This window comes from Convolutriloba macropyga, chromosome 14, assembly GCF_964194025.1.
Source record: "Convolutriloba macropyga chromosome 14, txConMacr16.3, whole genome shotgun sequence".
In the NCBI taxonomy this organism is placed as follows: Eukaryota; Metazoa; Xenacoelomorpha; order Acoela; family Convolutidae; genus Convolutriloba; species Convolutriloba macropyga.
The window spans coordinates 44,383,865-44,408,383 of NC_134481.1; the positions used below are offsets into that span (position 1 = coordinate 44,383,865).

The 24,519-nt window shown below is 33.9% G+C and overlaps 1 protein-coding gene across 1 annotated transcript in view; it reads right to left on the minus strand.

Annotated features, from left to right (window-relative positions):
- The window catches only part of LOC142352946 (uncharacterized), a 96,834-nt gene that overhangs the window by 36,454 nt on the left and 35,861 nt on the right, over positions 1-24,519 (minus strand). Inside the window, exons 6-12 of the mRNA XM_075405103.1 lie at positions 23,069-23,256; positions 20,240-20,399; positions 17,418-17,599; positions 6,120-6,258; positions 5,228-5,424; positions 2,124-2,335; positions 68-257 (exon numbers count right to left, since the gene is read on the minus strand). Coding sequence (XP_075261218.1) covers positions 68-257; positions 2,124-2,335; positions 5,228-5,424; positions 6,120-6,258; positions 17,418-17,599; positions 20,240-20,399; positions 23,069-23,256 — 1,268 coding nt within the window. The remainder of the gene's footprint in view (positions 1-67; positions 258-2,123; positions 2,336-5,227; positions 5,425-6,119; positions 6,259-17,417; positions 17,600-20,239; positions 20,400-23,068; positions 23,257-24,519) is intronic.

The window sequence follows — 24,519 nt, forward strand, 5'->3', positions numbered from 1 at the left end:
GCGTTTAATGATAAGGGGCGAAATTATCATTAAGTAGGGTGAAAAGATGGGTCACGTTTGTTCATACCTGAATATCGCTCCAGTTCACAAACAAACGCAGCAGCCGTCACATCAGTACACACCTCGTATAAAGGCTCCCCAGCAGTCACAGAAACAAACAAACACTCTGCAGTTGTTTCATTTGCTGTTTCATTTGCTTCTGAATCGTCGGTGAAGGTAGAAGCGCCCAGACTATTCATCCAGGCCATTATTTTGTCCTGTCAAACATTATGCGACATGCGAGTAACATAATTTTCTTTTAAGATGGCCCCCACTAAGGTCCCATAAAAGCTACAAAAAACTTTTTACGTAAAATTTTAAAATGACACGAATAATGGAACAAAAAGCAACAAAAATATGGTATCAAGATTTATCATAATATTTTCTTATAGTTTACCTTTTTTATAGTTTACCTTGATACGAAGTTATTGTCAAAATTGACCACAAAGTATTGGTGCTTCAAGTTTTTGGCAAGATTTTAAATTAAAGCTAGAGATATCAAAATCATACATTGCTTATCAAGGTGTATCATGTTTCAGTTCACTGGGTGTGCATTCGTGTACATAATCAGGAGAGATTGAGTAGAATGCCAAAAGGGTCTCTTCTGTTGCCTTAACCTCCACGTGGGTCATCCCGGACAAACACTAATCTATTTAAACGGCAACGTCCTCGATCGACTTCACAAATGACGAGGACTTAAAGAACTAAAATAAAAACTATTCCTTGCCGTTCCAATACTCATCAGTGCACGCAAGAGCCTGAGATGAATGCGCTGAGGCAGAGCAATGAACAGCGCCCTTAAAAGAAGAGTGCACAAGTAGTTGTCGGCGGGGCCCTTAACGTGACTCAAGTAGTCATGTCTTGCCGACTTCCAAATGTTGTAAATGTCTTCAGTGCGCGAAAGGTGGTCCTAATTTATCAAAGTTCAGCAAAACAAACAAAAGTCAAATCGAGACTAGTATATATATATTTAGTTATAAATTTATTTATATATTTATATATATATATATATATATATATATATATATAAACATACAAACTATATATATAAATATATATAAATATGTATATATATATATATATATATATATAATATATATATATATATATATATATATATATATATATATATATATTTACAATGTATATATATATATATATATATATATATATGTGCGTGTATACACACACACACACATATATATATATATATATATATATATATATACAGTTATAAAATTATTTATATATTTATATATATATATATATATATATATATATATAATACAAACTATATATATAAATATATATATATATATATATAATTTATATATATATATATATATATACATATAATATATATATATATATATATATTTATAATGTGTATATTTATATATATATATATATATATATATATATATATTCATATATTAGATATACTTATATATATGTAAGTTGCCTTTCTAAAAAAAAGGCTCAGCAGAAGTTTAGTGGAGTTTTCTGGAATTTATTTGTGAAATCGATGTTTATTGTTTTTCTAAATTATACATAGGTTTTTTGTTGCTGATCACCGCTTGTAATTGAGAAAAATGAACAAATGAATTTGAAACTCTTGATATGCGTTTTTGTTAGAGCTGAAATTGATGCTTTATTTATTTTTTGGATCCCATTGCTAAAACTGTTTGTCCTCTTATCAAATCCTCTTATCAAACTGATTTCGTGAGAAAGGAAAAAGCGAAAAATTTTGAAAACTTTGAGCCCCATTTTTTTCCCGTTAAATCGATTAATTGTTAATGCCACTTCATGAATTGATTCAATTTTTCAACAGAAATATTATGGCTGGTATAATGTTCCTAATCCCCTTAATTTATGTGGACTGGGGTATCCACTAACAAATTTTAAAATGCGCACAATACCTTAATATAACAAAAAAACGTTTGTAAATTTTCGAAAACAGAACAACTACCAACCACAAGTTACCTAAAATGAGGGGTTAGAAACGGCAATTTTTTGTTAAGTTTTGACCGTTTTTTCAAATGGGGGGTTAAAGGGATCATTGGGAAAACATATAAAAAACTAACAAGCCTGACAGCGCTTGCATCAATTCCTTCAGTTGCGATCAAAGTAGAGCCCGAAAGTTGTGAACAAAGTGCCTCTGATTGCGATTTCGAGACACCTGTGGTCCTCTGATCAGGGTAGTCCGCAGGGGGTACCTCCTCCCCTTGACTTTCAACCAGTCCGATGTAGAAACACTTGCCTGAATCTTCGAAGAAGGGGGCAGGACAGAAAGCAGCTAAAATAACGAAACGTTTCGTGGATCTGTTCAAGCTTAGTGAAGTATGAAAACGTATATAAATATATCTCAATATAATCTTATGAATGCCTGCTATATCTTGTTTAGGGGAACTTTTTTAAGTTTTTACAACTTGGTATGTCTCGCAATGTCATGTTTGATCTTTCTTGTTCATTTTGCAGATCTTATTTCTTGATATGCATGCAAAGAAATTTTGTGCATATCTCAATGTTTTCATAGCAAGTGCCGATCTCTGCGAGATTTAACATGTTTTAATCTGTTTCTTGTAAGTATCACGTTTCTATTCACTGTGTAATGGTACGTTTGGCTGCTCATAGAATTGAAATTACTGCCCGGACCTAACGCCAAGTCAATTTCAGTACTGGGCAAGTCTAAATCCAAGTCTTATTTCATTACTGATTCAGAGCTATGATCATGTCACTTTTTACACTTGGCAAGTCTAATCCAAGTCTGATTTAAGACTTGGCAAGTCTAATCCAAGTCTGATTTAAGACTTGGCAATTCTTAATCCAAGTCTGATGATAATAGAACTTAATATAATTTCATAGTTTAATTTCATGGCTCTACTCCCCCTGTTTTTATTTGAATGATTTTAAGACGAACTCATAGTTTTGACCTTCATCACTTACTAAAAATGCCCTCTGACTTCAAGCAAGAAACAAATCTTTGTGACTATTCCCCGTTCAAAGAAATTCATGTGGCCTAAAACTTATATTTAAGAAAATTTTATTATATACTTCAGGTCTTTTTGGGATGCAAAAATTTCTCCCGAGCTGAAATTTTAGCTAACACTAATCAGCAACTAGTCTTTTGAACCCGCTCTTTTTGTGATTAGAGGGACGTTTATGTAAAAGTTTACAATTAGGTTTTCTTTGCTTTCTGTCCATTTTACATGTTGCTAAGTTTTATTGCAGAAAACAGTGACAAGTGCGATAGTCTATACTTGTCTAAAAAGCTGTTTAGTAAGTTAAGTTAATTTTTGTTGGTTATAACATTTTTGGTTTGTAGTAGAATTTTCCGCCCTATTGTGGTTAGCAAGTTTCTTTTATGATGGTGATCCCTGTATCTAAATTAAACCCTTTAGTTAAAAGTAATGTAAATAGATTAAATAACTTTTGCAAAAACAATTTCATAAAAATATTTTGCATATAATGATGGCTAATTATTTTGGCGTCGCTTGCAAACAGTAAGATCAACATTTGCACTGTTCTGTTTTTTAGTTGATCATGAACAAAACATTGCTTTTTTCAGTGAAAAAATAAAACGCGAGCTGTAAAACTTGCTCTAGCCTACGGTTTTTCTCAAAGGTTGACGATCAAACGAATGTTATCATTTTATCACAAAAAGACATTGATGACCTCAATAATGATAAATAGTAATGATATTTATGACATCCTGAATAATATACAATCATCTTATGTATTTTTCTTGAAATTAATAATTATAGTTATTGTTTAAAAAAATTTAGTAGAGTATGGAATTTTTATAGATCTTTCAGTAAAAGTTTACCAGCAATAATGAGAAAATATACATTGAACAAATTGTTGTTTAAAATAGTCATTGAGTTTTTAAAGAATCATTTCACAAAAACAATCTATGTTTTGATTATTTAGGTGCATAAAACAAATGTGAAAAGGGGTGCAATAGTCCAGATAATGTTCTGGATACAATGTTAGCAGAACAATTTGAGAATTTGCAAAAAATGATTCATTGTTGCGGTGAAACTTGTTTTAAAAGCTATTGAGCTATAGTCGGATAAAATGACAAAAACTTATATTGTATCCCAATTTTGCGATTGATTACAAAGTGCTTTGATGCCTCACAAAATGACTACACAGAATATAACGAGTCATTCCACTTAATCCAAAAAATAGGCTTTTTATGCATGCCAACTTTTTGGTCTTAGGCTACAAATTTTGAAATATTTTTGTGTATAAGGTGATTATTCTGTTTGAGAAGCTGTAAATCGTAACCAATAGGAGCTTTGTGTTGCTTTTTCGCAGTTGTTTTAAATTTTTCAAATTTTTTAAAACTTTTTTTTAATTTGAGTTTTGTCATTTCAGACGTGCAAATTTTTTTTGTACTGTATCATTCCTCAGACTATCTAGGTCGTCGAGGTTTTAGTTTGTCCTTGTTTATGAACCAGACCATTTTTGAACGCACACAGGGGGTACGGAGCATTCAAAAATTACAAGGTCGAGGACTCTTGTTTAACGAGCAGCATAAAAGAGCAGACTTAAGGTCGCGCAACATTAACGAACCCAGCCTTGCGATAACCTCAAGCCCTGTTCATTTTGATTTTCGTTTGATTCAAATTGACTGAAAATTGATGGCACTTAGTAGATAAAAATTTTGAAAAAAATGTGCCATTATGGATAAAATTCATTTAGGAGGCGGCCAGTTTTCTTAAGCAGCGGTCAGTTAATCCCATAAAAAATCTGCTCAACCGGATCATATTTTGTTTGTACCCATAACTGGCAATGCTTTTTCTGAACTTTTTCCGTTACTACTTTTTCATTTTTTATATTTCATAGCTATTAAATTTCTATTAAACTTCAGTTGATTGAAAATAAAATCAAAACCAATTAACGCTAAAATAGCTACAATTTTCTTCAAACATCAGCAATTTAAAATGTAAAACTGTTATTCGAATGTTATGAATTCGAAAGTAACCTTCGCAAAAGTTTTCCCAAAGCGAGACCAAAAGAATACCTTGCAAATTTCTGGTTGAAACCTCAAAAGATCATGCAAGATTCTGACAGAACCGGACAGAAACCTGCAAAAGATAACCATTCGATTTCAGTTTGGGTTTATAGATTAACTTTACAGTTAATAAAACGGATATAAAGCTGTCAATGCAAAACTGCTTACATGTGCAGTTGTACAGAACTTCCAGGGTTCGTTTCAATTTGGAGTTCACGTGACTGCAGGGGTCCTGGAACCCTGTGGGATCAATGATACACTGTTCTTTTCCGTAGCACTGTTCGAACACATTTGAGATTATGCTCGTTGATTCACAATTAGCTATTTCGCTGTCTGTGCAGTTGCTGGATTCGAAGAACCCGTACCTGAAGCAGATATAGTTTGCCAGAGGGTGAAGAACTGGATTTCATCGTTTCAAAAGGTAGGGGCAACGCTTTCAAAGTGCATAATATTGGAAATACTTCGAAAAGGCGTCGCCACCCCATCCCACCAGCCTCCTTGAGCGATGGAAAAGTATCATAATTGACAATTTTACACCATTATAGTAAGTCCCATAAAGTTGCAACGCAAGCGAACTTTCGAAAAACTTTAAACATGCAAAAGAAGAATAAGGTACTGATCTCTCGCATGTTATAGATTTGGACTTTGACCTTTGAAACGTTCGATAACGTTGCAACTTTATGGGACTGACTATATAATAATATATCTATTCACAATAATAAATTTCGAGTGACTAATATATAACACGACTTAAATAGATTGTAAGATGGATGTAAATCCTGCAAGATCTTGCAAATAATAACATCCGAAACCGACTTGGGTGGTCGAAAAGAAAAAAATAATTAGAAAATGATAATTTTTGATCAATAATATTTCAAAATTAGCCCCTTTGAATATTTTTTGACAGTTGTCGATCACTAAGAAGTGTTTTTCTTAACCGCTTTTAGATTATGTTTATTTTCTTAGCAAGTTTTAAAAACATGATGACTTCCTGAAAAATATTATGGAAAACTGTTATTTTTCAAGGCTCTCGTGGGCAAATTTTCACTGAGGGTAGTACCTTGAGTAGACGGGGTATATGACGAGATCTTCAAGCGAGGAGCTGTCGCTATCATCCGATGGAATTGAAGACGATTGACAAGAAATTGTCCTGTCTCCCCTGTCTGTGTCAGGCAGACACACATCAAACACGTTCAGGTCTAGAAACATATAACAAGCATTTATACCTGTGCTTGAGTACCGAATTGATTTTTGTTTCGCCCATCTAGTTTTATTTAGTATGTTAAGAACTTTATGCTGGCCTGGTCTTTTTATTGTTCCGACCCCCACTTTAGTGGGGAGAGAGGAACTATATACTCAACTGGGTTTTTTTTGTTCAGTCAATTTTGGCCGATCGATATATTCAACGTAGAGATTTGTGAGTGGTACCATTAAACAGCCCGCCCGGCGTAGAATACGGAATTAAAAAGATTTTTTCGATTTTCGTGTTTTACAGGGAGTTATCGAGGTTTAAAGTTTGGTGAACATTCGACTGTTTTTGTTCACATTTTCAGTAGTTTTTGCTAAAATTTGGCACAATTTCGCTAATATAATTCAAAATAAGTTGAAATTTTTAACGGCAGAGTGTTGTTGTTACCGTTAGAGATGGAAGAGTTTTGCTGAATTGTTTGATTGAAGATTTTTTTTGCTATAATTTTTGATAAACTTTTCAAAATTCAAACTTCTTTCATCAAAAACAGCACAAAATATTCTTTTTTGGTCCACTTTGTTAAATTTGCCAGACTTAGTGGCCTAGAAACCTTAAAACAGACTACCTTATCTGAAAAAGATCGCTAGTTGCAATTAGGCGCCGTATGAAAGTATTCTGGAATTAAAACTTTGCCGTTTTTTGCAGATTTAACTCGATAATTGTACAAAATGCATCGTTGTTTTTTTTAATATTTGAAGAATTCCACGCAACAATTGGTCTAATTCGCAAACACTTGGAACACTTGGTCGGTTTGCTGGGCGCGCGACAAAATCAGGGAGAGGTTCGACATTATAATGGGTTCTTAGAATCAGGAATTTTTTTTGGTTTTTATTTTGCTCTTGCTTTTTTTAATGCTAATTACTGACAATATTTATATTCACGGCTCCGTTAATGACAGCTCCTGTTCATGTAAATTTGAGGCCGAATGTAGATACAGTTTGTTTTCAGAGAACCAAAGGGCTTTTATGGCTTTGAGAAAAAGTTTTAGTAAAATTTAACTGAATTCTTGTCTTTTGCCTTCAATTGTTATTCTTTTGGCAGTCTGATTTTTAAGTTCAACCACACAAAGATCTAAATTTCTTCCTTAGGAGGTGGAAGTGAACCTTTTCTATTCATTCGGTTGTTACCTAATGTCTCTTATGTTATGGAATGTATTTGTTTTAAGGAAATTTCTGTGATTTTTTGAACTTGTCATTTTTTTATATTATTTTAGTCAACCTTTTGCTTACTCTCAGTAAGTACAGTCAACCTTTCCTCCGTATAGGAAACAGTTTAATTTTGTGGCCGATTGTTTTAACAGAAGGTTTTCTTGCTTTTGGTACTACGAGTTTTCATACAAAAATTTCTGATTTTGTTCATAATTTCCCATTTTTGCTGTTGTTTTTGTTTCTTTTGTAAATTATAACATTAATTAGCAATCTAACTGAAAAAAGCTTTACAACATTGGAAACTGAATATATTGTTTGTTTTCATGACATATGGTTTGAAGGGCTGTGACACCGTTCTCTTGCAGAAATTGGTAGAGTTTTTTTGTTTTTGCGTTTTTTTTGTTGTTAATTTTTGTTGTCATATGCCAAATATTGTGTAATTAAAAGTCTCAGTGGCCATCTACAGATATAAAAATGAACTTAATAACTGATATCGGTAAATATCTAAATTGGTTGTTTTGACTTTCGATTTAAATTTCTAAAAAAAGACTAATAGTATTCTTCAACATCCCTTTTTGTTCTGGTTTGCGTTTTTTTTGTATTTTACAATGATGTATCATTTTCGTAAGTTAGCCCCATTATTTAGAGCCCTTTTTATTGTTTTTGGTGAATCAAACGATGTTTTGGTGAATCAAACGAATTTAAATGATGTCTTCAGGGCTTAGACAATTTGTTTCAGAAAAATTTTGTGAAACTTTTCAGTTTTGAAACTTTTCAGTTTGTGGAAACTTTTCAGTTTTGAAACTTTTCAGTTTGTGGAAACTTTTCAGTTTTGAAAACTTTTCAGTTTTGAAACTTTTCAGTTTGTGGTTCTTTTTGTTGTCATTTTGTGATAGTCATTTAAAAAAAAACGTATGATGGTTAAACGAGTCGCAAATGAAGACGTTATGTCCTCTCGGTTAATATCTTATAAATTTAATGGCTTCAAATCTGGGTTCGTAAAGTTGTTTGTGAAACTTATTAGTTCAGCTTGTATTTAATGTTTTTTATAGTCTTATGATTTAGTCTCATTAATAATAATTCGCAATTAGTTTCAGAATTTGCTCTTCATAACCGTTTTACTTTTCTCAAATGGTCTTTCTTCTTGGAACAAGCAGTTTTCATAAAACCCTTTTCGTGATTTTTGCATATTCGCCCCTTTTTTTAAGGTTTTTGTTTTCTTTTCACAGTATCACAATATTGGCGTCATTTGATTTACAAAAGTTGTTACCATCAAAAAATGCAAAAAGAAGTTTTTTTGTTTTTAGTGATCAGCTTAATATTTTATTGGTTGGGCGGACATCGCTATCGTGCATAATTTTTCGTGCAAATTTTTAGTTTTTGCCTGTATTTGTCGTTATTTTTGTAGTCGTATGACATATCCTGGATAGCGAAAGGCCTCAGTCGCTCTCTATTGAAGTATAAAATGATCTCCCAATGATTTTATTTGATGCATAAAATTTCTAATCAGTCTGAATCTAATTCTTTTTTTAAAAAAGCAATGTTTTAATAAACTTTACCTTTTTGCTCAATTCTAGTCGACTTGTTGCCAAGTCGCATTGAGGAAAAGTCCCATATTTTGTTCCCAAAAAGTGCTGGTTAATCTGCTGAGTATAAATTTTATCTGATGCCATTTTGATTTGTTTATTAGTGGTTTTCAAATTTGGACAAGGAGTTTTGGTCGTAATTAATATTTGTAACTATTTGAGTTTTATTCTCGTCTTTTCTGGTAGTCATATTTTGGTAGACACATGTCTCATAAGCCCTCCAGACTAGATTGTTTTTTCTTTTAGAAGTTTCTTGAACGATATGTTGATATGTTAATTTTTTTAATCTCTTCCTCATTTGGTAGACAATTAAGTGAAAAATGTAGATGAGCGGGGTCGGAACTTAACGTGCGAACGCACATTACCGAGCCTCCTTGTTGATTCAATCCTGGCTAAAAGATACGGAAAGGGAACCGTTAGAAAGCTCTTTAAAATTTGAATTAACCCTGGACAAGATTTTTAACTCTGTGACGAATAAGGCGGAATCAGTGTCATCTGTATTGCAGGTTAAAAGATAAAAATAATGGTTTAAAAATTTGCAATATTAAAGCAATGTTTTTTGAAATGCCTATTTTTTAATTCTCCTTGAATATTATACTAACCAACCAAATCATTATATATCCGAGGCGTATATACAGGTTTAGATGTATCCAACAGTTGAATTGAGGAGAGGTTTAATATTTTAAATTCTTTTAAAGAAAAAAATAATTTGATTCGTTTAACTGAGTAAATTTTTGCTTCTAACGTAGGGTTTGTTGATCAAAAAAGAAGACGGTAATCTTAAAAATTTTTTATCAAGAGCCTAGCTTAGCTTTTCGTGTCAACAATTTGTAGTAAACTTTAGTTCATTAAGATATCAATACATCTGCATGATCAATTTTCAGCATTAATTTCTTTCAAAAGAATTGCTCTACAAGGCCGTTTCTTGGCCTGTCTAAATTCTGATATTTTTCGAAGTTTTCGCATTTTTGGAAACTTGTTTATAAAGTTGTCAGCGTACACTTTCTCTCTTCTGCCGAAAATTAAAATTATCTGTCAATTCAGAAGCAATTTTCAGAATGTTAGCCAAAAAACATTTTGGCAAGTTATTCTTGTGAATTAGACGTAAACGAAAACAACATGCTTCCACAATCAGCATGAATTGCAATTGCATAAATACATCTGTTCTTAAAGTTTAGCTGGAAAATAAATTACTTTAATTGTTGGTCTCCAAGTTTAGCATAAATTATAAAACAATTTTGCTTAAGGTAGGAAACTTCTGATGTTGATTCTTTTTTTTAAAACAACAAGGAAGCTCAGTAATGAGCGTTCTCACATAATTTTCCAAACTCGCTCATCTTTCTTGTCGGCTTAAATGTCTATCAAATGAGAAAAAGGATAAAAAACTTTCAAAAATAGAAGTGTTTTTCAAAAACAACTGGTGTATGATTAAAAAATTGCGTCCAACTCAAACCATTGGAATTTAGAAAAATGCAACATATGAAGGCGTTGGAGATTGGCTATTATTAAGAATACGGGACAAGACAAAAACAAAATCAAATAACAGCAACAAACTTTAATAATATCCAAAACTCGATGCCCAATTGTAGGAAAACTTAATAGCAAAGTCTAAATAGCGTCAGATAAAACCTATACAAACAAAACTACTTCCCTGTTCATCACTGTAAAAGATATGGAACCAGTATTTAAAGAGTCTCGGTAAGAAAGAGAAAAAACAACAAAAGCGGCAAACTTAAAAATTAGGCTCAAAGTTTTTGAAAACATTTGGTTCCAAAGTAATGAAAACCGTTAGATATGAACTAAAATCCATTAAATATGTTTGTAATACGATCAGTAATAACTCCATTAGATAAGACATTGGGATTAGAAAAATTATCATGAAAATTTTTGTGAGAAAACGATGTCGAAGCCGTTTTGACCACAATCTTTGCCCTAAAAAAAGAAATGTTTTTGAACGCCAATAAAATGACTTGTGAATATTCATTAATGATACTAACAAAAAAGACAATAGAAGAGCAAAACTGAAAACAACGTTAACTATTTTTGAAAACAATTAATGTAAAGGTCATGAAAATCACTCTATATAGACTGAAATCAGAAATTAGGTAGGTTCATTCCTCTAAACGAGGCCATTTAGCCTTTTTTACATTGATTTTTACTACCTTTACCAAAAAATCGTTTACAAAATACCAGCGACGTGATAGACCTGAAATCAATGAGATTATGTAACAAATAGACGAAAAAAGAAACGAAGATGCAAAGTTAAAAAGGTTTTTTCAAAATATTTATTTAAAAATAATTAAAACAATCAGCAATAAATTGAATTTTTTAAACAAGTTTGTTAGTTCTTCTAAAAGAAACCTTTCGGACCTGTCAGAAATCAGGAAAAATGTCTTACGTTAAAAAAGCGTCAATTACAGACTGAAAAAAAGAAGAAAATTCCAAAACTGGAAATAATCATTAACCAGTAAACTTTAGATTTGATCAAATGCGCTTTCGTTACCAAAATTATTTGATTTGTGATCTGTAATTAAAAAGAATAGGTATTTAACGAAAATAGACGAAAAAAAACAGAAGATGCATAGTCAACAAACACTTGAACTTTTTGAAAACGAATTTTTTTCTATTTTTTAAAACAACATAAACCATCAGTTATCAAATCAAATCATTAAATATTTTCTTTCCTTCTTCCAAGGCAGTCCAAAAATACCTGTCAACAATCAAAATAAGTCATTTGTGTGCAAAGGAACCGCAAACCCGGACAAACATACAAAAAAAGAACTAATTTATTTTTTTTGGCAAAAAAACCGGTTAAAACAATAGTTTTTTTTTGAAAATAGACTTTTTTCAATTTCGTTTTCATTCAATACCAGAAATGGGATATCTGACCGCTAATTAGCTAATTAGACTGGTTACGAAAAAAACAAAAAAAAACAAAAGTTGCAAAGCAAAATATGATTTTTTTGGAAACAATTTGTTTCAAAGTCAGGATAGTTTATCAGCTGTAAATTGAATTTTTTTTATCTTCGCTTAATTACCTAAGGAAAACATTGGGACCTGTCACAGAGCAGAACTGTTCATACGTTTAAAGGTAGTACTTCAAAAACAGAAAAAAGCAAAAAAAAATATCAATTTTTTTTGCGATAAACAGTTATGGAAGCTATTAATACCATAATAAAAAAAAGTAAGTATTCTCTAATGCAATTCTTATAACGCTAACGATTGATATCTGACTTGTGATAAATAAGACTAGATGACAAATTTAAAAAAAGAAGAAAAAATGAAAATTTACAAAAAATAATTACCTTTCTTGAAAAAATTAATTTTAATGTCTTGAAAACCATAAGCTAACAGCTAAAATCAGTAAAGAAGCTCATGTGTTCATCCACAATCAGCCAATAAAATCTCTACTAAATCAGAAACGAGCATACGACTACAATAGAAAAAGCAATTAAAGACGAATTGAAGAAGAAATTGCAATAAGTTCATCTAGCAAACGGTGTCGAAGCCGTTAAAACTATAATCGATTCTCTAAAAATTTATACGTTTAATTGTGCCTAATCTGTAAAACCAACAATTTGGTAATGTGAAAAAACCAGAAAAAAACCTTAAAGTGGACAGGTGTCCAACATCAAGTTTTTTGCGAAACTAGGAGTATCGAAGCCAGAAAACAATTTCTTGAAAAGGAAAGCGGCCGTTGAGATAAAAATTTATTAAAATAGAAGAGGAATTGTCTATTTGTTGAAACTAAGTCACAATTTGATAAAAAAAATAAGGGGAGAATAATGGCACAGCTCTGTAATCCTTTGTTTATTTTGAAAACAAATGACTTTAAAAGTCACAAACGACAATAAGCTTTCGACCGAAAGATTAAAAAGAATAACTGGCAATTAATTTTGAGGCCAACTGAATCCATTAATAATGAGCCTTGAATTGAAAAATTCTATTCAGTATTGGACATAAAAAAAGCAATAATTCTTTTACAAAAGAGACAACCACTGATTTGAATCTGGATTATTTTTGTTTTTTAAAATTCAACTATTAGACCAAAACTAGCCCTGCTATAAATGTTCGTTCATTGGAAACATGTAATGGGTCCCAGTCTAATGAATACAGACAGTTTGACTAAAAAGTCAAAATATCAAAGATAAATGGTGCTGTTTTTTTAATTATCAATTTATATTAGCTAAAAAAGGGCAAATTTTAAAACAAATTTTACAGAGAAAATGGCGAAGTAAATTGGCCCTCTCCTGAGCCAAAGCAAATTTTGTCAGCATTTTTCAGGTTTCCATTTCCGGCAAATTTAAGCAGAGTTTACTAATGAAGTTATTTCTTAAAACTTTTTTCGAAAAAAAGCTGATTTTTTGAAACATGAAGCAAAAATTTGAGCCAAAAATTAGATAAAAAACTTCATCAAGGTTCTTCTATCTTTAGAAAAAAAACAATCAACACTTTTTAAAATTAATTTTAACCTTTTTTTAATTAGAACTGACATAAATAGAGGCAAATTTTCCGGAAAATGTGAATAAAATATCGGAAACCATCTGTTATTCTCAAAACGTTAAACATCGTTAACTTACTGAAAAAAACGAAAATAAAAAACCAATATTTTGGTTCCATATTCTGAGCAGGAAGGATTTTCTAATGATATCAATCACAGTTCTCTGCGGTGACTACGTCAATAGGCCAAAATAGAAACAGTCATCACAAAAGTTTTGATTTTAGAATGGTGAAAGCGGAAAAATTGAGCTAAGATTTTGAATTTTTTCCCTGAGTTTTGCGGATTTTTTGCATTAAAAACAACACTCTCACCAAGGCCCCAAGCCTTGGTTATGCGTTTTGTTAAAACATATTTTTGCAATTCATCAATGATTCACCAATCAATTATTTCGTTCATTTTTTTTAAGAAAAATGATATTGGCCCAAAAATTACATATTGTATTTCACGTCATTTTAATAAGATTCCAAAACAGGAGCCCGATTGTTCTGACAGTGTCTGGCATTAGTGTAAATCTCACCAAAATTAAATTGTATGTAGATGAGATTCAGATTCAGTTTCATGTCTAACCCTAACTGAACAATCTGGTTGTATTTTTGAGTTTTTTGAAAGAACCCAAAAAATGGTATAAAATCTTGCTGCAAAATTATTGTGAAATAGGCGTCAATATTCGACTAGAATGGCATACCTAATTTCTGCTCTAAAATGTTAGGAATTCGGGGAAATTTTCACAGCATTTTTCCCATAGTCTAAAAAAATTACTCATAGTTTTTACTTAACCACCCTTGACGCGAGTAATCAAAGGTCTGTATTTCGTTGAAATCTCATTTTTCTTACAAATTTGAGGTTTCATAATGGAAAATGATGACAATACTGTGGTATGACGGCATTTGTTTTTGAGCGTTGACCAAACCCAGGTTGTGGTGCCAGACGGAAAGTCGATATGTTCAGACCGTCACAGACGGAAAGTACCTATGACCAGACGATCCCAAAGGGAAAGTGCTCTTGCCCAGCCTTTCGTGCGTTCACCAGGCTTTCGTGCGTTCATGTCCAGACTTTTATGCCTTCGCCCAACTTTCGTGCATTCAACCGACTTTCGTACGTTCAACCGGTTTTCGTGCGTTCATGACCAGACTTTCGTGCGTTCTACCAATTTTTGTGCGTTCATGTCCAGACTTTCGTGCGTTCAACCAATTTTCGTGCGTTCATGTCCAGATCTCCGTGAGGTTACAGGATTTGTTTGCTCATGATCAGATTTTTCTGCGTTCATCACACTATTGGTGCGTTTATGATCAGACGTTCGTGCGTTCATCAGGCCTCTCGTGTGTTCAAATCCAGACTTTCGTACGTTCATCAGACTCTTTTGTGCTTTCATGTCTAGACTTTTTTGTGTTTTTCTGTGTTTCCAGACTATGTAAATTTGAACGCACGACATATCGACTTTCGGCCTGGAAACTCATTCTGGGAACCTCAGCTGTTCGAAAATTTGCGTTCTCCAATTAGTGCCAACATCTACTTACGTAGTATTGAGAGAGCATTTTGCGGAAAATTTCTACAAGCAGATGTGTTGAAGAATGTCCAGAACAATCTTTTAGAATCTGCTGTTTTGGTCTGTTTCATTTTTTGATTGCAAAATTGAGATCTCTGTCCTCATTAGTGTCTAACGAAAAAGCATTATTAAGGTGGATGCAAGACTAAAATTGTCAGTTAATTCCAACTCGGATTTTTTTGCGGATTTTTTTGCTTTAAAAATTACACTCTCATCAAGGCCCCCAGCCTTGGTTACGCGTTTTGTTGAAACATATTGTTCCAATTCATCAATAATTCACCAATCAATTATTTCGTTCATTTTTTAAGAGAAATTTGATATTGGCCCAAAGATTAAATATTGTATTTCACGTCAGTTTAATAAGAATCCAAAAAAGCAACCAAAATGTTCCGACAGTGTCAGGCATGAGTGTAAATCTCACCTAAATAAAATTTTATGTAGATGGGATTCAGATTCCGATTCATGTCTAGCCCTAAATCAACAACCTGGTTGTTTTTTGTTTGAGTTTTATTGAAAGAATTCAAAAAATAGTATAAAATCTTGCTGCAAAATCATTGTGCATTAGGCGTCATTATTCGACTAGAATGGCATACCTAGTTTCTGCTCTAATATGTTAGGAATTCGGGGAAATTTTCACAGTATTTTTCCCATAGTCTAAAAAAAGTTACTCATAGTTTTTACTTCAACCACCCTCGACGCGAGTAATCAAAGGTCTGTAGTTCTTTGAAATCTCACTTTTCTTACAAATTTGAGGTTTCCTAACGGAAAGTGATGACAATACTGTGGTATGACGGCAATTGCTTTCGAGCATTGACATAACCCAGGTTGAGGTGCCAGACGGAAAGTCGATATGTCCAGACCGTCACAGACGGAAAGTACCTATGACCAGACGATCCCAAACGGAAGTTGCCCATGCCCAGACTTTCGTGCGTTCACCAGACTTTCGTGCGTTCATGTCTAGATTTTTGTGAGTTCACCCGACTTTCGTGCGCTCAACCGACTTTCGTGCGTTCAACCGATTTTCGTGCGTTCCTGACGAGACTTTCATGCGTTCAACCAATTTTCGTGCGCTCATGTCCGGACCTTCGTGAGGTCACCTGACTTTTGTGCGTTAATGATCAGACTTTTGTGTGTTCATCAGACCATTTGTGTGTTCATATCCAGACTTTCCTGCGTTCATCAGACCTTTTGTGCGTTCATGTCCAGACTTTTTTGCGTTTTTCCGTGTTTCCAGACTATGTAAGATTGAACGCACGACACCGCTGAGGTGCGTTCATCTGGGTCAGGACATATCGACTTTCGGTCTGGGACCTCAACCCGGGAGCCTCAGCTGTTCGATTGTTTCTGTTGTCTAATTTGTGCCAACACCCACTTTCGTAGTATTGAGAGAGCATTTTGCGGGAAATAGCTACAAGCAGATGTGTTGAAGAATGTCCAGAACAATCTTTTAAAATCTGCTCTTTTGGTCTGTTTCATTTTTTGATTGCAACATTGAGATCTTTGTTCTCACCAGTGTCTAACAAAAAATCATTATTGACGTGGAAGCAAGACTAAAATTGTCAGTTAATTCCAAATCTCAATAAATTGCGCTTTCAACAAAAGTTCTTCCTGCAAAATTATTTTGAGTTTGATTTTTTAATTTCACATTTCTTAGCTTTTTTGAGAAAAGTGGTCACGAATACTTTTTTGCGGTTTGTGTCCAGCGAACACGCGTTGGAGACTCAACGAAAATCAGAAATTTAGAAAAAAGGAGAGTCATAAAAAAGGGGACTTAAAGAATTTTTTCGCAAACCTGACATTTTTAAAATCTCAAATTTGGAAAACTTTCTCAAATTTCTTTGCAAACAATTTGGCTTATATAAGCTTGGTATAGAAATTGATCATTTATTTTATAAAACAACAAAAACTTTTGGCGGAGTGGTTTTCGAAAAACTGTCGTGTTGCTTGGCTCAGCAAAAGTATATGCACTTATCATTTCATTGATCTGGGCGCAAGGAACCCTGCGGGAGAACATTTAGCATAAGAGTTATTTTTTTTCTGTAGATTTTTCTGTAAAAAATAAAAATTACACATTATTTTTTGGGAATTTTCAATGTTGTTTCATAGTTTCAACCCTTGGAAATTTTTGAATTACCGGTGCATTTTTTGTTTTTATTTTCGGACATCGGAACTGTTTATTCTTGTCATGCTCTTATCAGTTTCTGACTGATTATAAACGGTCATTATCTCTCAAAAACGGCCAAAAAAGACCAAAACGGACGGTCATCACTTTCTAAAAAATATTTGTCAAAAGGAGTTTAAGAAAACAAGTCTGATGTTTAAACTGACCGTTCGCCCTGCATGCGACCCCCACGTCCTCGGTGTGAAAACAATTGCTGACAGTCCACCCATTGAACTCACACTCCCCAAGGGAGGTCTCTGCACCCGTACATGCCAAATTGTCCATCATAACCAGACCAGAGCCAGGGTCAGTTTCACCCGCAGTGTAGTAATACAAGGCACCATTCACACTAAAAGAATAGATGCTGTAATGAAATAGGAAAAGACTTACCACTTTATAAAATGACTTATACATATCGAGCTGTTTCTGTCCATATTTTTGGAATACATGGCGTGATCGCCGAGAGGAAAGGTGTGTGGTTCAGACGCCAAAGATTGAGAGTTCAATCCCCTCCCTTCGTGAAGCTGTCTGTGTGAGGATGAGCTCTTACTTAACCATAGCCTGACCAATGTTGGCTGCATTGATGGTTCCATGTAAAAGTTTCAGACGCAAAAAAATGACTGTAGTCACCAAAAAAGAGCAATGCTGCTCATTAAAAGAACCGTCTGAAATGTGGGGAATAATAAGAAAAAGTGCAGCTGAGCACAGGCTACTTTAGGCCTAATGCTGTTCCGCTGCGATTACGCAGGAACTATAATTATTATTATATGCACTGAATGGGTTGAAATTTCGAAAAAAAAATGTGACTGAAGACGCTGAATTATTTTAAAATTCAGTGCACTTTTAGTAAACAATTTCAGTGCATTTGTTACATCAGAAAAGTCGTGGGTGTTTTTTTTAAACCGTAAAAAGCCAGAGAGAAAGTTTTCGCGAGAAAAATTTTCTCGGGAATTTCCTTACCCAGATAAGGAATCGAGGAGGAATGAAGATAAACGTTTGGTTTGTAACCTAAGAAGTTCCAGGAACTTCTCATACCTCATTGAAAGCGCATTTTTGAACAAATGCAATTTTTTTAAAAAATAGTCTTTGTCTATTTATTATATTTTCGCTCAAATTTAAAACTGGTTGAGCGTTGATGGGCACTCAGCTCTTTAGTTCAGACGAAAGCAGGTACATAAGTCGTTTTCTCAATATTACTTTTTCACAAAAAAGAATAATTTTGAGAGACGTATGTACAGGCTTTTGACTGAACTAAAGAGCTGAATGCCCATCAATTCTCAACCAGTTTTAAATTTGAGCGAAAGTGGAAAATATAATACACACCTACAATTTCACACGTTCGAAATAGAACATACCAACATTTTTCTACGTCTCAAACCAAACATAACGACGATTTCTTCAGATTGAAAAGCAAAACATACCGACGACATCAAAGACAAAAAAATTAACATTTTCTTTGTTTTCTCAACTCAAACCGGGGAGGTCGACAATTTTCTTAGTTGAAATTTGACAACTTTTATTTGGTTTTAATTTCGAGGCTAGGCTGTATCATTAGAGGCTACGCTGTAATCATATGACCATAGTATACGTTTTTGGCTTTTTTTAAATCGAGATCTGAAGTTGAGGTCATTACGGGCGTCTAACGGTATCAATTTTTGTGTAAATTTACTCGGTCTTATTATTATCACATTTCACGTTTTCTTTTTAAAACATTGTGCGCGTGAAACGTAATTTCGAACTTCGCAGACGAGATGGTGGAGCCTTATATGGAAATTCCATTCAGGGCTTTTCACTTTTAAACTTTAAAAATGAAAACTCAATTCCACCGCAAAATATTTTTGATCAAAGCGTGTTCCGCAATGAATTGTATCGCAGATTAAGCGGAACAATTTTGTGAAGTGCTCATACAGCCGAACGTAAGTATGTTTTCAGATTTATTAGATTATTTTTTTAGTTTTAAAATTTCAATCGCTTCGTGGAAACCCCTCTCACAAAATTCAAGCACTTTTTGCATTGAACGGAAGTTAGCACCTGGAAACGCCATCCACTATCTTTGGAAATAGATTTTTTTCTGTACCGGTGGAGTAGAGGCTCGCAGGGCTCGCAAAAAATGAGATTGAGTTTTGTTTTTTTTTCTGATATTTGGTTGTCAAAACGGGCAAACGTGGACAAAACGGCCTTGCTGAAAAAAGGTGATGCAAATCAATTGTTAGTTAGATATTTTTGGACTGGGTTTTACATCTTAACACATGTAAAAATTACTAAATGTTTTAAGTGTCAGGGCAAGGGTTCAGATTTGCGAGAGTTTAAAAAAGTTGCTAACTTGACGAATTGCCCTTAACTGAGCAGATCAGGCGTGCTCATGCAACATAAAAATCAGACGATGCTGGATTTTGTACTAAAAGTAAGTTTCAATTTAGAATTGGAGATCTGAACTGCTTGATAGTGTTGACAAACACTTTTGGTTCAAAATAATCCTGTAATTCTATCATGTAATCCTGTATTCGATTAAAAAAATGAGTCTGTTTATTATCAATCTTATAGCATACCTGATTTTTTCCGATCTTTTACTGGATTACATCAATGAAAAACTGAATTAATAGAAACAAAGGAACGATAGAAAATGAATGGAACCCTACACTTTTGTCCGTTTGAAACAAAAAAAAATGTCACTTCTGGCGTGTTTTTTTGCCAAAAGCAGTCAAAACCAATTTTATCGTCGATTTGAGTGTTTTTGTCAACTTTAAACGTAAGAATATGCGATGAATGCCGCCCATGACGACAAAATTGACGAAAACGACAAAAAAAACAATAAAAACCACGTTTATTGTGCTAGTTTTTTTGCCTTTTCTCAACGCGGGAAGTAATTTTGAGGATGGCCTGCAATGTCGACTGCCAATTGGTTGCGTGAAATGACATAGGGGTTAAATGATATGGCGTTAAGATAAGCGGGGGGTGAAAAAAAGTAGAACAAATAGTGAGTACTAACTATCCGAGTGTTTTGCAGACAACATTGGCGTCGTTCATGTCGAATGAGTCATCACAGACTGTGCCCCATGCTCCACCATAATAGACCTCAACTCTCCCTATGAACTCCATATTGTCACTTCTCGCTGTTTCAACCAGGCGAAGGGTAGAGTCTTCGTGTGCTACGTCACAAATTAACAAATTAACAGCACAAATCACAAATAATCACGTGGCAAGTGATTTCCTTGGGTTAATTTTCCAAAAGAAGATAATAAATATTCTTGCATCACATTTTTTCTGATTTATAAACAAAAAGAAAATAAAAAGACCAACATGACGTAATTAGTAGCAATAAACACTGTTCGAGAGCTGTTAAAAACTTATAATTCTCCTGTTGTACTGTATGTTCAGTACTGAGTTCTGAATGCATTAAACATAGCTGGCAGATTGCCAGAAAATAGTCGCAATAGATTCGTAGAGCGGCAGTCTTAAAAAAACAGAAAAAAAGACACACCAAAAAAATTCGTCTTCTCATTGAAGGCTGAGTTATTATATTTTGATTAAAAATCTATATAAGTTATGGCTGCCTCTATTAGCTGATCTCAAATAACCTTCATCTAGAGTGACACACCCATCTCTTTGAATTAAAGTAAATAAAAGTCAATTTCAAAGTGAGGAAGTCATTTTTGAGAGTGAGGTAAGTCAAGTGTGACCAAAAATTTAATCACGCGCATGAACAAAAAAACTCGCTCCACTAAGAGCGAAAAATGACGTCACACATGCAATTCAGTTTAAATTGCATGAACGAATGAACAAAAAGTGGCTGTGACGTTATATGGTCGTAACAAAAATCATGACGACGAAATAAAAAAAAACATAGCGGGAAGAATTCCGGAAGCGACTCGAAGCGTCAAAACTTCACTAACAAAACTGGAATTGCAGCAGAAGCTACTACCTTTTGTATTAAACCATTAGCTCACTACCTCTCCAGGTCTGTTCTAAAAATTGGTTAAACTTGCCTAAAAACTGTCACCAAGAGAAACCAAATGCAGCAAAAATTTATATTATTGAAAACGCTTGGTAACAGTAAAAAATCCAAAGTAATTAAAATGGTCGAAAAACTGATAGTCCGAAAAACCTGACAAGGTTATCAATTGCCCTCAAATAACTCAAGATTCCAATCTGAAGATCGCGAAAGCAAACGGCAGATATATCTTAGAAACTAAGTTAAATCTTTTCAAAAAAGAAAACTCAAATTTCAGAATCAGAAAACACTTTTAAAAATACACTTCTAATCACTGCAATTAAGACAAGAAACAACACACACTTGTTCCCTGTTGTACATATGCTGGACAACAAGACTTTATGCTAATTCAGAAATTAAATTGATCATAGAAAAGACATATGCAGCAGAAGAAAATTCAAAGGAAAAAATCGTTTAAATTTAAAACAAAGCCGGAAGTCGCATTAAATAGTCATTAGTGCAAAATATCCAAACATCAAACTGTCAGTACTCTCTTATGTTGAATGCTAAAATTAATTGCAAACCAAAGAAATGACAAAAATCTAAGAAAACGCGGAAATCATTCATTTTTAACAACTGAAAATCAGCATACCAAAAAAATTGTAGGTACCAGAAGAAAGCTAGAATGATACTAACTATAATGTGAAGATTATGTGCACAATGTAAGGAACACCGCAACAAAAAAGACATTCATGATTTTTGAAAGTTAAAAATCAATTTCAAAAATTCAAGAAAAACGAATACATTTCATTGTTCAGCATTCAAGAAATAGAAAAGATAACTAGTCATCCGATACAAAGATATATCCTCCTGAAGAGAACAAAAAAAGGAGAAAGCGGAATTCATAAATACGAAACATTGAAACAGTTTGTAAAAAAAATGGTCAAATATTTTTAAGACTGCATTTATGAAAAATTTGTAACTGTTTTTGAAAACTTAACGCCAAAAAATGATTGAATTTTTATTGAAACGAAATTGAAGTCCCTCATGTTGCACAAAAAGTCCATTTCTAGCATTTACGACCAAAATACAAACAAAAAACTGACGAAAATCGGATTAGCATATGTACAACTTTATAAAACAAAAATACTTCGAGGTAGAAAGAGGCGTTGAGTATATGAATTATCAAAGAGAAATTGCCATATTAATTGATATTTGACAAAAAACGGCTAAAAGATCCAAAAATGGAGAAATTAACAGAAAAAAAGCCAAATATTAACTAAAAAACCAAGAAATATGTGCCAATTTTCAACTTTAAACGCATTTTCAGGCTCTGAAAAACACTGTGGCATCAATTTCCGATGTTGACATTTCCATATAGTATTAAAAACAGTTTATTTCTGCAAGAAATCAAATTAAAAGCAAAAAAAAATGGGCCGCTTAGACGAAAAAACGGCTAAAACCGGTTATCTATATGTGCCATTCAGTCAAAAACTACTTTTCAAAGTCAAAAAGTCATTCACTAAACGCAGCGCATGATCAAAAAAACTTCTCTCGCTTAGCGGAAATCTGTTCACCAAGACAGCTTTTCTCACTTTCGCTTTTAGGTCAAAATGCCGCGTGAACAAATCTACTTCCTGTAAAAAAAAGACCGAGAGAAAACCAATACTCCTCTTCGAGTCGTAAAAAAACCAAGAGAAGGCCAATAATAGCCCCAGCTATCGCTGTGCGGCTGTTAATAAATAATCAGAGCCGAAACTTTATAACCAATGAGCGCCGCGCCAGAAATCAATCGTCATCTTGACAGAATAATTAGGGACATTTGTGGGGGCGGAGGGTTGTGAGAGGGGGGGGGGGGGTGTTAAAAAAAAATTGTCGTCCATTTACCAGCTCCGCAGTTGATCCAGGCATACTGGTCATTTGTACACTGGACACTGGATACTCTCCGGTCGATGCAAGAATTGAAATCACCATCAGATTCTGAACAGGAGACACCGAAGTTCCACGCATCGTATCGAGTGACATCGTAAACAGTGGAATCGGTGGATGCCGCGATCGCACTCTGAGACGGAGACCTGATCAAAGTTAATCTGTGTTTCACGGAAGATTCAATTTTTCGGGCAACAAAAATAGCATAACCGACTAACGAAGGACTTTGCAACAACTTTAAGGGTGTTGACTTTAAAGGGTGGCCTGCGCTATGGAAGTCTAGCAGCTTCACTGGGTGCCAGGAGATGGGGTGGGGGGGGGGGGGGGGGGGGTAGGCAAAAAGTGGGAATGGGACGGGGGAGGGAGCAGGGGGAAGCGATAGTGGAGGAGAAGAGAATGAGTGGAAAGGGAGTAGTGAGGGAGAAGGTAGAAGAGTGAAAGGGTGTCAAACCACAAAATAAAACCATGAATTTATGCCTCCTCAACCATTTCGATGGTAACTGTGATCAGAGAAAATTCAGCGGAAAAGTCTTATGTTCAGAATAAATGCAAAAAAAATCATTATGTTCATAAGAAACTCAAAATTTAACTATGAATTTTTCTGTGAATTGTGGTCATAGTAAAAATCATAATGGAATTTCTGTAATTCAGTACTGACTTGTTATGGCACACAGATTCGGGTATGAAATATCAAAACAATAACAGAACCACGCCGCTACTTAATGTCCTCATCAGTTAAGTCTTCACCGTTTCTGAGGATACAAGTCAAATCATTCATACACAAAAACATTCAAGTGGAAAATCGCATAAAAAAACCAAAAATTCTCAAATATTTGCAGCAAATTTTTAATTTTTTTTTTCGGGTTTTCGTCAACCCTTCCCCCCCCCCCTTCCACCCCAAATCCCCCCCCCCAACCCAATTTCTCCAACTCCTGCACACACAGACACTATATACCCTATATTATTCTATATTTAAGGTAATTGGAGTGCTATATGTTATATGACAACTAAATTTTGGGGGTCTATAAATGGAAAAAACACTTCATCTTACAGAAAATAGGAACCGGGTAAATATCTCATGGGCTTTAATTGATGAGTCATTCCATTAACCGCTTGATGGACCAAAAAACTTTCAGTAAAAAGTTTCCACTGCTGATTCATAGCTTTTTTATAGAAACCGAAATTCCTATCAACTGATGATAGTTTTTTCCATATAAGCCAAACCTCCCATCGATGAATCACACCAGTTTCATTGATGACAAAATTTCCCTTTTTTTTCATCGATTGATGATAATTATTCCACAGCAGCCGAACTTCCTCGTATTATTCCTTGCAATTCCAAGGATCACAGCTTTATCAGAGAAACCGTAATTCCCACCAAAGGATCGGAGCAATCTCAGGGAAGCCAA